This window comes from Manis pentadactyla, chromosome 4 (assembly GCF_030020395.1).
Source record: "Manis pentadactyla isolate mManPen7 chromosome 4, mManPen7.hap1, whole genome shotgun sequence".
Classification (NCBI taxonomy): Eukaryota; Metazoa; Chordata; class Mammalia; order Pholidota; family Manidae; genus Manis; species Manis pentadactyla.
The window spans coordinates 126,884,266-126,897,201 of record NC_080022.1 but is presented as its reverse complement, the minus strand read 5'-3'; the positions used below and the strand labels follow the sequence as shown (position 1 = coordinate 126,897,201).

Here is a 12,936-nt window from a genome sequence, read left to right as displayed (position 1 = left end):
TCTCCAGCATATACTGGGCACTCCATGAATGAGGAATTTTAGTATATTACCACTGTTAATGTTCTTAACTAGACTATGAACATCTTAAAGGTGGGAACTTTGCATTCGCTTCTCTTGTATACTCTGATTCAGTTCAACAAATTTTCATTGATGGATTAACCTATGCAGGGTCGTATGTGAGAGACTGTTAGGAGACTGACCCCTATCCTCAAATAACTCACATGTAGTGGGGACAACAGACATGGACAACCCAAATCACACAAGACAATCTGTGAAAATAAGCCATCATAGACTTAAAAATAAAGTATGGTGAATCACAGGGGAGGGAGATTAATTTGCATTAGGATCCTCAGAAGAGTTAAAGTTTGAAAAGAAGGTCACAGTCAACTCACAAAAGTCTTGGAATGCCATATTAAACAAGTTGGAACTTTATTTCTTATACAAGGGGAATGATATTCTCAACATTTAATACAGTGAAAGTTCTTTAAAGAAATAAGACTCGATAACCCCAAAACAAGTCACCAAGTTGCCCTGCTGTGCCCTAGCACTGGCACCAACTATTGTTGTGTGTTTGGGAAACATCACTGTTTCTTTTCCTGAATAATCACGGTTCTGGTAAGAGCTGATTTTTTGATACAAGTAGGAGAAAAAGGCCCTTATGATAATGAAGTGATGTGTACAGAAAAAGTCTTTTGAAACCCAGTAGTGTTAAATCCCTGTCTTTCATTGAGACTAGACTTTTAGCTGTGCCCCTGTAAACTATCTCAGTTAACTGTATTTCTTTTGGGGAACAGGTATTTGGGATTATGTCAGTCAAATCACCAATAGTATTCATGATCTTGAACAGAGAATTCAGAAAACTAAAGACAATGTGGAAGAGATTCAAAACATCATGAAAACATGGGTGTCTCCAATATTTAAGAGAAAAGATGGAAAAAAGGAATGCCTTCTTTCCATGGATGATCAGCATGATCGAGTGCAAAAATCTTATAGTCTCATCAAAGAATCTGGCCTTAAGATTCACGCCCTTATTCAGGTAATAACCTCTCAGACACACATAACACTAGTACAGGGAAAGCCTCAAGAAGTGTGTTTGGGTGCAAGAAGTAACTTGAAAATTAGAACAGTCAATAGATGCTGTGTCTTCTGCAGTTAGGAATAGCAGTTTATACTCATAGCAAAAGAACTAAAACCAACAGAGAGGGGGAGTGAAAAGTCACATTCTGCATCAGTGTGTCAAAATCAGTGCTATGTTAATAATGATACCACTTAGTAGCCACTTAAGTCCCACATGAAACCTCAAAGGGGATGCCAAGGACAGAATCCTAAAGTGCCTGCTACATGAATCACCCCAGACTTGCCCATGCAACCTAGTGAGGACCTCCAGCATCATTTTCAGAACCTAACTTTGTAGAGCCTGATGAGGTGAGAGATTACCACGGCTCCCTAACTGCACTGGGTAAAGAGAAGAAAACAATGCAGAGGACTGCACTCCATGCAGTGAAGCTCTGCCCTGCCTTGTGATCAAGGCAACTTCCTGTCTTATCATCAGAGGCCGAGCAATGGAAAAGTGCCATAAATGGCCACCAACTCCAACCCCACTGGAGCAGCCATGGGGCAGTTCTGGCTGGCAGGCCTCAGGCACAAAGTCAATAATGAGTCACAGTTGGTAATTTGGGGTTACCTATGCTTTGAAGCATGGTAAGATGCTGCACTTTTGATTTTGTTCACTTTCTTTATCTGTTTTCTAATATGTTGTTTTTTTTATTTTATCTTTCTAGTTAACTGGGGGTTAATTTGCTCATCTTTTTTTCCTAGCCTGTCAGGGTAGAAACTTAGGGTACTGACTGTAAGCCTTTCTTTCTTACTAATGCAAGCATTTGCTGGCATAAATTTCCCTCTTAGCAGGACATTAGTGGCATTCATACATTTAATCTGCTTCATTCTCATTATCTTTCAGTTTAAAATTTTTTCTCTTGCAACTTCTTTAACTCAGTGGTTGTTTAGAAGTGTATTGTTGAGTTTCCACATATTTGGGGGTTCTCTGGATATCTTAATGAAATTGGTATCTCATTTAATTTCCTTGTGTTCAGAGAAAATACTCTGTAAGATTTCAATCATTTGGATTTCCCTGAGATTTGGTCCATGACCTAGAATATTGTCTATCATACTGCATGTTCCCTGTGCACTGAACAATATGTTTGTTCTTCCATGGGTGGCTGTAGGGTTCTGCAAATACCAGTAAGTTCCATGTGATTGGTAGTGTTGTTCTGATCTTCTATGAGCTTTCTGCATGTTTTGTCTATTTGTTCTTCTAATTACTGAAGGAAGAGTGGTAAAATCTCCACCTAGGATTTTGGGTATGTCCGTTTAGTCCTTTAGTTCTGTCCGATTTTTCATCATGTATTTGAAACCTTGTTAGTAGGTACAAACACAGGTTTATAATTATTACAACTTCCTGATGAATTGACCATTTCATCATTATGAAATTCCCTTTTGATTTCTGGTAATACCCCCTTGAAATCTGTTTTCTCCTGATAATACCATAACCTTTCCTTCCAGACTCACCATCCCTACTTATTGCCTTATCCATCTGTCCCACTCTTTTACCTCCAACCCATTGCTCCTCTGGATTCGAATTTATTCCCTTATAGACAAGCAGCACATGGTAGAAACTTACTTTTCTAACAACTCTGCCTGCTAATCTATGTAACGTTCAGACTATTAACATTTGATGTAAGTACTGGTATGGCTGGAGTTAGCTCTGCCGTTTTGCTATTTGTGTTCTACTTGCTTCATCTTCTTTGTTCCTCTACTCTTCCTTTCTCACCTTGTTATTGATGACATATTTTTTAGGATTTAATTTCTCATTGGCATTTCAGCTTTTGTTGTTGGATTACATTTGCAGCGGTGGTTCTATGTTTCTGCATGTCTCTTGAACTAGTCAAAATCTGCTTACAGTTTTCCCATGAAATATGAGAGATACCCACACTACAGTGTAACCTAGCAACATATGGTTCAATTCAAAACCACCCTGACCCCCATCTATCACAGTTTTGAGGTGTGCGTCTGTGTGAGTGTGTGTGCACGTATGTGAAACAAATCCCACAGTAGAGTATTATGATTTTTTGCTTTAAAATTTCAAGAAAAATGTTCATTGTGTTTTATATTTACCCACAAACCCACCATTTTAAGACTTGTTCTTCCTTTCTATAGAACTGAGTTACCATCTGTGGTCATTTGTCTTCAGCCTGAAGAACTTCCTCTGCTATTCCTTGTAGTTCAAGTCTGCTAATGACATATTCTCTCAGTTTTTGTCTATCCAAAAATGTCCTCATTTCACCTTTGTTTCTGAAGGATAGTTTCACTGGACGTGGAATTCTGTGTAGACAGTTTTATTTTTCTTTCAGAAGTCATCTCATTGTCTTCTACCCTCTATTTCTGACGAGAAGCCAGCCCTAATTTGCATCTTTGTTCCTCTATATGTAATCTATTATTTCTCTCAGGCAGCTTTTAATAGCTTCTTTTTAAATCTTTGTATTGTTTTCTGTTTGACTATGACGTGCCTAAATAGGTTTTCTTTATAGTCATCCAGCTCGGAGTTGGGGATTTTGTATTTCAAAATTTGGGAGTTTATATTTAACAACAGCATCTTGAATCTGTTTTTCCTCAGATTTAGGGAGTTTTTAATCAATTATGGCATTCTTGTCTGATAATGCTAACATTGATTTTATTTTCTGAGCCTGTTTTTTTAGTGTGACTGAAGTGTGTTTTTCTCTGACTTAAAATAAGTCTAAGGAATAGGCATTCCAAGATGGGTATGGCAGCTATTTTCTGAGTCTATTGTTATTAATTATTTTCTCTCTTGGTTAAATGTCACATTTTCCTGCTTCTCTGCATGTCCAGTAATTTTTGTATTATGTTCTAGTCACGTTGGATGCCGCTTTAGAATCTGGGTGTGATTTCCCTTAAGGAGTTTGTATTTTGTTTCGGCAGGCAGTTCACTTACCGCTTGATCCCGTCGATGCTCAATATTAAGCTTTGCTAAGGGAGGGTCTAAAGAGGCCTGACTCTAGATCAGAACAGTTCTAATCCTAAGCATATCATTTCTGGGGTCTAATGAATTCCTGGGTTACCTGCAGATAATTTCTGGTAGAGCACAAATGTCTTCTGGCACTGCATGACCTAGACAGTCTCCATTCAGCTTCGAGCCTCAGTAACTGTTCTCTGCCAGGCCTTGCAGAGCCTTACCCTAAATGTGGACAGCTTACTATTCAAGGGCTCAAGAGGACTCAGCAGCCTTAGCAGCCCAGCTCCAGTGCCACCTGTTCTGCCCGGCAGGAAGGGTGCTGTTACTGAGCTCCACTTCCTCATGCCGTGGTTGGGAAAGTGTCTATGTAGAAAGCCAGATGGTTGTGCAGCTCACCTGGATATTTCCCTCCTCTCAAGGATCACATCTCTGTATTGTTGGTTACCCAGTGGCCTAAACCAGTTGTTTCTTGTATTGTACCCAGTTCTATAGTTGTTTGTAGAAGAGTAAGTCCGATCTCATTCCTCTGTCTTGGCTAGGATCAGAAACTTGAGCTCTTTCTTCTTAGATCACAGGAAACCCCAACATGTTTGCTCCTTAGACCATAGTAGATCTGAGGTAGAAAGGTGGAAAGTGCAGACTGAGGGAGGAAATAGAGTAGCCATGCAAAGCAGTCATGAAAACCGGAAGTTTTAGAGAAAAAAACAGACATGCACATTTTAATAACATCTGAGAGAAACTCTATATCATCACTGTGTTGTTTGTGTGATGATGGACTTTAAGTTATTAGGAAAATCTTCAACTGACTGAGAAAGGAGAGCTGTAATACACTTTAGAAACTTCAGAGTTTTGTCACTTAAAGGCAGGATCCCGAGGTTGTTTTTTATCCAGGGGGATTTACAACCTGGAAATGTTTGTAAAGGGATAAGTGAGTGTGAATCACCTAGAAATTTTACTCCTGCAAATTCATTACCACTCACTTTGGAGAGATAAGATGAATGGGAAGTTGCTGAAAAAAGGCTTAATAATGAAGATGAGACAGAGCAAATGGGACAACTCTACTTGTTACAACCACCAGGTCAGGAAAGACTGAGAAAGAGAACAAGAGCAAGAGAGACAGAGACAGAGGGAGAGAGACAGAGAGGGAGAATGTGGCATTCATTTATGTGTATGTGTTTTCTCAATTACTCCGTGTGATGAAGGTTTTTAGTTAAATGACAACACAAAACACTCCAGCTCATTTCTAGGGATTGTCTAGGAAATGCCTTACTTGCTTGAACCCCAAATTTCTTATAAGCCTTGAGTCATAACACCCCCCACCCTTGGTAATCCCTCTGCCTCCCCTGTCTTCTGTGCTGAGGCAGCCTCCTCCCTAGCCCAACAGCCAGTGTTTATGAGGTGCGCACACTGCACCCAGCAACATGGCCAGATGTCACCCTCCTTTCTCAGGGACAGGATGATACCCGCTGTTCCCTGCCTGGGTTAACTTTGTGTTCCTTCCAGCTGGTGGCTAAAACCATTAAACAGAATGGATCTGATACACATGTAATAGCAAAGTCTTCACAAGAATGCTTTTTTTCTCTATGTGTTCTTTTCATTCCCATTACTGGTGACTAGACCAGTCCTTCCATGTTATTAAACGTGGTTTAATAATTCCATTCTCTTTTTTGTAGAAAAACCTGGGTCTGTTTTCAGCAGACCCAGCCTCTAATATCTGGAAGACTTATGTTAAATACATCGATGACATGTTGCTGGATGGATTCTTTCTAGCCATTGAGTGCTCCCTCAAGTACCTCCTGGAAAATACTGGTATTTACTGGCTTATGGATGTGGGTTATTCCTGGAGAGATAACAGTCATAAAGTGTATTGACTTACAGTAAAGGGTAACTGAGCATTCTGTGACTTCTCCCAAAATGCTGTGGACATTTTGTGAATTACACACAGTAAAATAGCAAAGGTATTGAGTTTCTAAATTGTTCAAAAGGAAAAGACTTCTCTCCAAAACTTGGACAATAAACCAGGCTCTCAAACAGTGAGACCTATAACAAAAGCAAAACCATAAAATCTAATCAATCTAAATCAAGCTTCAGAAAAGAGGAGTGATTGAATTAGAGCCATGGGAAGCATAGTCAGATGGCTTTGTCTTCCCTGGTCCACCTTCCTGTTTGCCATCTTCTCAGGGTTGGTGAAGCCAAGACCATTCCCATGGCTTGGGCTGGATGCCCCATCCTCCCTCAGAATACAAATCCTGCCCAGGTCAAATGCTGCCCACTCTACCCAGGATTATTATCCCCCTTCTGACCTCTTAAAGTTGCTTGTACCAAGGTTATGGAACCACCAGGGCAGTCTGGTTTGAATGGTAATAATGCTGTCTTTGCATCTGACACACAGATTAGGTTCTCATGTTTGCACATGCGATGAAAATCTCATGTGGTCAAAAATGGTCTTGCAAGTCTTTAAAACCCTGTAGACTACATGCAGCCTGATCTATCAAATTATAAGTATCTAACACATATAATAATGCGGAATAATACATCATGAGTACATACACAAAGCACAATAGTACAGATGTTTTAAAACTATCCTGTGAATGTAGTATGATTGCAGTGGTATTGGTAAACTTGCATTTCCCCAAGTTAAATATGTGTTTGATGGGACAAAATAGGATACATGATCCCTACAGTTTTGAAGGCAAGACCCTAGTCTTACATATCTTTGAGGATCCCAGGTTTTTTTTAGTTAGGGCGAATGGCTAAATTCTGGTAACAAAACTCCATTTGTACTGTGGCTTAAATGACAAAGACCTCTATCTTGCAAGTGCTGGTCTAAGCTTCCTGCCATCCTGCCATTCTCCAGGGCCTCCTCTTCATTTCTGTGGTGGAGCTGGGTCACTGCCACATCTGCTCTCAAGCCTGTGACAGTGGGAAAGAGAGAGCGTAGGGGAGGGGAGGCCGCCGCCTCAGTGGCCCTAGCCTGAAAATGGCACCCGTCACTTCTTCCCACATTCCAGTGGTGAGGGAGTCATGTTACCACCCCAAACCGCAGGGAGGGTGGGGGAAGGTGGCCACATACCCAGTCAAAACTATTTCTGGGGAAGGAGGGAATAATGAATTTCAATGCATAGTCTCTGCTGCCCACAGTATCCAGCAAATAACAGTCTCCTAAATATTTCTACAGTCAAAAAGATACACAGAAATAAGTGGCCACTGATAAAAGTTTAAGCATTAATCTTGTCCTTGGAACATCTTGCCCCATGTTATATTTTGACTTAAATTTAGCAAGTTAGTCTAGTAAGCAATCAGGGATTTATTAATTATTGATACCATTTTTAAAATGTTCATCACTTCAGGACTACCGAATTAAAATAGGTTGTGTTTTCATAGAATAGGAGCTGAACAGATAGGATTATAACTTCTCTTTCCTTTTCCTGCCTAGTAACCACAGACAAGCATACCACTGTTCACCTGGGGAGTGCCAGTGGGAGTGCATGCTTTGTGCCTAGGAAGAGATCAGCTGCTTCCAAGAAATTGACTTTGTAAAATCAACCTGTTCTCAACCCAAGGCTCTACTGTGTGCTCTGGCACCCCCCTGGCCCTGCCCAACCCAGGAGGCCTTGGGAATGTGGAAGGGGACTGGCTTGTGTTGATCAGTCACTGGGATATGCTCTCTGAAGACAAGGAGAGTAAATGTCCTGCGATGCCCAGGACAGCCCTGTACAAGAGTTGGCCTGTTTAAAATGTCAGGAGTTCCCCTGTTGATAAACACTGCAAGACTGTCACCCTCACCTTTCCTGGGGTGTTAACAAATTTTACATTTCCATTTTCCTATACCCAAACAGCTTATCTAAAGGAAAGGAATGCACTGGGCATTTTTAAAACAGCATTGCAGTTTGCTCATTGTACCCATTCTTCTTTGTTCCATTTGTTTTCCTTGTTTTACAGAATGTCGAGTAGGACTCACCCCAATATTTGAAGCACAGCTGAGCTTAGCAATCCCAGAATTAGTTTTCCATCCATCCCTGGAGTCTGGAGTGAAGGGTGGCTTCCATGACATTGTTGAAGGTCTTGTCACCAGCATTTTTGGAATATCATCCTTGGTGCCACGGCTTTCCCCACAAAACGGCTCTCCCCACTATCAGGTACTGGATCTGTGACCATCCTGCCTTCCAGCCAGCTCTGGAACTTCTTGAGAAATGTGGGTGTAACCTACCTGCCGTTGTCTTGCTCCCCAGGTTGACGTGGAGGGCATGGCCCGTTTGGCCAGCATGAGGAGCACCCTCATGGAGAGGGTTCAGAGCATGATGGCCCTGTGCTGCAGCTATCGGAACACCTTCAGCCAGTATTCCTACCTCTACGTGGAGGACCGGAAGGAGGTCCTGAGTCAGTTCCTGTTGTATGGGCGTGTCCTCACACCCGAGGAAATTGAAGCCCATGCAGAAGATGGCATCCCAGAGAACCCTCCCCTCCTCCATCAATTTAAAGCACAGATCGACTCCTATGAAAAGCTCTATGAAGACGTGTGCAGGCTGGAGCCCATCAGGGTGTTTGAGAGCTGGATGAAAATTGATGTGCGACCCTTTAAAGCATCTCTACTGAATGTTATTAAGAAGTGGAGCCTCATGTTCAAGCAGCATCTTGTTGACTCTGTCACCGACAGGTAATAGAGTTGTCCCAGCTTTCTTCCAGTATCCCAAGCTGTTGAGAACACCATGTTTTTAATTTTCTTTATATTTCCCTATAGGTTCATTGGTTAAATTAAAAATTAAAGCAGCTGTTGGAAGTTCCAGGCTTCTGGACACCAGTGGAAACTTTCCTCCTGCCTTTACTTTGCTCACCAGATATGGCCTCTTTTTGTTTTATTTTCCATTTGGTGCCCAGTGTGTGAAAGGCACCCAGTAAGTGGTAAATAATGTTCTGTGCAATCATAGCAGATCCAGCCTCCCCTCACAACTCTGACTGAAATCTCTTTAAGCCTGGGAAGCAGAGGGCGTCTAATGGACCTCTTAGATTTTATTTCTACCACTTACTCCTTGTCTCAGATGATCCAGCTGGGCAATGCGGACGTCACTAAATCCACACATTCCTGATGCCTGCCTGGGCCATTCCAGCCATGTGATAGGACTGGATCTGACATTCTGTCTATTCCACTGTGGGCTTAGACTCCCCAGCCCAGCACCAGGCTCACCAGCCCAGAGCATCAGCCTCTGATAAATAATCAGTCTGGGCAGCAGTCCCCTGGTCATCTCACCTTCGCTTTGTCCCTGCGGATCTGCCACAGTCAGAATGTTGATCCCCATCCCTGCCCTGAATCTTGTGGGGAGCCTTGGTCTCTCTGTTCAGTGTTCAGCCTTTGATATGACAGCTGGTGCTCCAGGGGAGCCGACCTGTCCCCTCCCCTGCATTTGATGCTGCTCTTGGTTAAGGTACAGCCTCCCTGCTCGGTGAACTAGAGCTGTGAGCAGAAGGAAAATGGCCAAGTCGGGTGTGTCTGTCTGCAAGCAACACCCCAAGAGACTTGCAAGGCTGGTGGCCTGCCCCTCCAGGCAACCCCAGAGAAGCACCACAGGGTGTTTTAAACAGGGCTTCCTAGGTGTTTTCTAAGAAGCCAGTTTTCCATGTTCACAAAAACTTTTGCTCTCCGAGGAGCTGAGAGGCAAGGAGCAGAAGCCCTGGTGGGCACAGGGGCAGCAGCAGAGGTGCCCCCAGATACAGCACCACTGAGAGCGGCGGCTGCTCTGGCTGTTCTTCACTGGTAGGTCGGATCATCCGGAGATACAGGGGTATGTTTGAGAATACAGGTTTAATTTTTATATAGGTGTGGCATGGCTAACAGAGAATCAGTAGGAGATGACTGCCATTGAAAAGATAGTTTGTTACACTTGTAGATTCCAAGAGGGAGTGTAAACCTGACATGGAGGGCCACACAGAGAAGCGCCAGGTTCCATCAGGAGGCAGAAATGTGAGAGGGAAATGTGGGCAAGAGACTCCATTCTGGTTTCCATGGAGAAAATGGGCAAGGCAGAGTGAGCAGGTTTGGAACTGGCTTGTTTGAATCATTTCATCAGGCTCTGGGGCACAGCGGCTGTCCCTAGTTGTCTGACACCTGGCCCTGCGGGGCTAGGGCAGGTGTTTATGGTCTGGATGTGGGTGTTGGGTGGAGGAGATGGTTGGGGATATGGACTCTGGGTTGACTGGCTTTCTCACAAAAAGCATGCTCAAAGGCAAGTCCTTTCTATCCCTAGGAATTGGCCAGCCCTGGGAGGGGCGGTCCCTTCAGCATCAGCAAGGCCCCAGATGTTTGAGCATCAGGAACACATGGTTGGTACAGGGTGTAGTGACAGCAGCTGCCTTGTCTCTACCATGGAAGGTTTCATGGGATCTAACCATTTCACAGGATAAGCATGTCATGGAGCAGTTAGGAGGCCTGAGTCCTTGTCCTTCAACCCCTATTTCACTGTCTCTGAAGGAAGGCAGGATGACTGGATTCCTCTAAGGTGCCTCTAGTATTATCAGTTGGTGATTCCATAAATTGAGTGCTTTGCTACACTTTGGGAGAATGTGTTACTGTGTTCTCAAGGATTAGAAAAAATGGAAATAATGAGGACAATGAGAAACATTTATTATTGAGTGTCTGCTATGTGTCACATAATTATGTGATTCCCCCAACCCTTAATAGGTCAGGTGGAAGCCCCTCAATCCTGCCTCGCCTTACATCTCATACACTTCATTTACTGTCGGAAGCTCAGCCCTTCTTTATCAACTCTTCTTTTCAGCTTGGGCTGTTGTGATACTGTGGTTTATAATGAGAAATATGTATTTGGTCTTCATCCCCATCTCTGGCACAGAGCTCCTAAAACCCTTGGGATTTCCTAAGTGGTGAGAGTGAGAAGGTGCTCTTTGTTATGTTAATGAGGTGACTTTTGGACCCATCTAAGGATGGGGGCAGGTTACCAGGAGGACAACCATGTGGTTAGAAGGTTGGGACTTGCAGTTCCACTCGCCTGGCTTTGGGGCATGGGAGGGACGGGAGGCCAATCAATTGCCAATGGCCAATTATTTAATCAATCTTTCATATGTAATAAAGCCACCATAAAAACCAAAAGGATGAGGTCCAGAGAGCTTCCAAGTTGGTGAACATCTGGGGATGTGGGGAGCATGGCAGACTCAGAGAGGGCTTGGAAGTTCTGCACCCTTTCTCCATACCTTGGCCCTATTAATCTCTTGTATCTGGCTGTTCTGAATTCTGTCCTTTTATAATAAATCAGTAATCTAATGAGTAAATGGGTTTCCTGAGTTCTGCGAGCTGTTCTAGCAAATTAATAAAACTCAAGGAGGGGGTCATTGGAATCTCCCATCTATACCCGGCCAGTCAGAGGCAGAGATGGTAAGTTGGGCTGTGACAGGTATCTGAAGGGAGAGCAATTTTGTGAGACTGAGCCCCTACCCTGTGGGATCTGATGCTACCAGATAGATAGTGTCAGAATTGAGTTGAATTGTAGGACACCCAGCTGGTGTGGGACAATTACCTGGTGGTGTGGGGAACGCTTCCCCACCCCCAACACACACACACATTGAAACTGGAATTCGAATCCTAGTCGCCGCCATAACAAAATGCCACAGACTGGGTGGCCTAGAAACCAGAAATTTATTTCTCCCAGTTCTGGAGGATGGGAAGTCCAAGATCAAGGTGCCTGTGGTTTGCTGCCTGTGGGGAGCTCTCCTGGCTTCCTCACTCTGTCCTCATGTGGCCTTTCCTTGGTGTCTCTGCACACAGAGAGAGAGAGAGATCTCTTTCTTTTTCTCATAAGGCCACTAATCCCTTCTGAGGAGCCATCCTCATGACCTCATCTAACCCTAATTACCCCCCAAAGGCCCCACCTCCAAATTCCATACCATTAGGGGTTAGGGCTCAAACATAGGAATTTGTGGGGCGCACACACATTAGGCTCATAACATCATCTAAATTCTCATCCCTGTTCAGCTCTTCATGCCCTGATCTGGCTCACCCCCGACCTTGCCCTCACCAAGCCTTCCCACAGATCTCAGAATCTTTCATCAGCAAACGCCCACTGTTCCCTTCATCATCCCCCATCCTCCTCTTTCTCTAACTGAACCCTGGCTCACTCTTGAGGACACTTCTTTGCAGCCCTCCCCTGTAGAGCCTGATTTTCCTCCTGTATCCCTCTGAGCCCTGGGCCTGGAGGCACTCTTACTGGTCCTTGCTTCTTCCAGACCATGTCTCCACCATCCTCCCTCAAAATCCCCAGCTTCCCTGGAGCAAGTTCTTCCAGACATCAGCACTTGCTGTGTGTCTTTGCTGCAGCTGCCTCCTGAGCTGTTAGCCATTCTTCCCCATCACTGCAGCTCTTACCATCTGGCTCAGCCTCCCTTCCCCACGCTTCTGCTGACAATCATCCCCAGGGAGCCAACATCCACATAGAGTCTCCATTGTCCCTGCTTCTTACTTTGCTGACCTCTCTCCCTAGTGCCCTTCCCCTCCTCTTTACCTCTGCTGCCTCATTCCATGTCGTGCTCTCCGTGGGTGGAGGAAAAGTTGCAGAAGTAATTTCTGTCCCTTCAGAGCCTCAGGTTCAAGCATTCCATTTTCTGACCACCACCTATTATCCTTCCAACTCACGTACTTGGCAGCCCTGCCACATACTTTCTTCAGACCCATCAGGATCCTCAATCCATTGACCCTGATGCTTCTCAGTGTGTCCTTGATGTTTTATTTTTCAGTCCCTAGTATAAATGAAATTTTAAAATCATGTTTTTGTGGAAATGGAATTGACTTTTGTGTATTGATTTTGTATCAAGCAATTGCTAAATTAACTTATTAACTCGAATAATTTGCTTCCTTCATTGGGCTTACCATGGATATAGTCATCATCTACACACTTATGATA

At 43.7% G+C, this 12,936-nt stretch overlaps 1 protein-coding gene across 16 annotated transcripts in view; it reads left to right on the top strand.

Moving 5' to 3' along the window:
* The window catches only part of DNAH9 (dynein axonemal heavy chain 9), a 352,680-nt gene that overhangs the window by 45,293 nt on the left and 294,451 nt on the right, over positions 1 to 12,936 (top strand). For 15 of the 16 annotated variants that reach the window (XR_008997155.1, XM_057500838.1, XM_057500837.1 and 12 more), the window contains 4 exons: positions 795 to 1,036; positions 5,704 to 5,839; positions 7,973 to 8,169; positions 8,263 to 8,687. Coding sequence is in view for 15 of the 16 variants with exons in the window: in XM_057500838.1 (XP_057356821.1) it covers positions 795 to 1,036; positions 5,704 to 5,839; positions 7,973 to 8,169; positions 8,263 to 8,687 (1,000 nt within the window). In the remaining variant the exon portion in view is untranslated. The remainder of the gene's footprint in view (positions 1 to 794; positions 1,037 to 5,703; positions 5,840 to 7,972; positions 8,170 to 8,262; positions 8,688 to 12,936) is intronic. The other variant, XM_057500842.1, reaches the window with a different exon arrangement.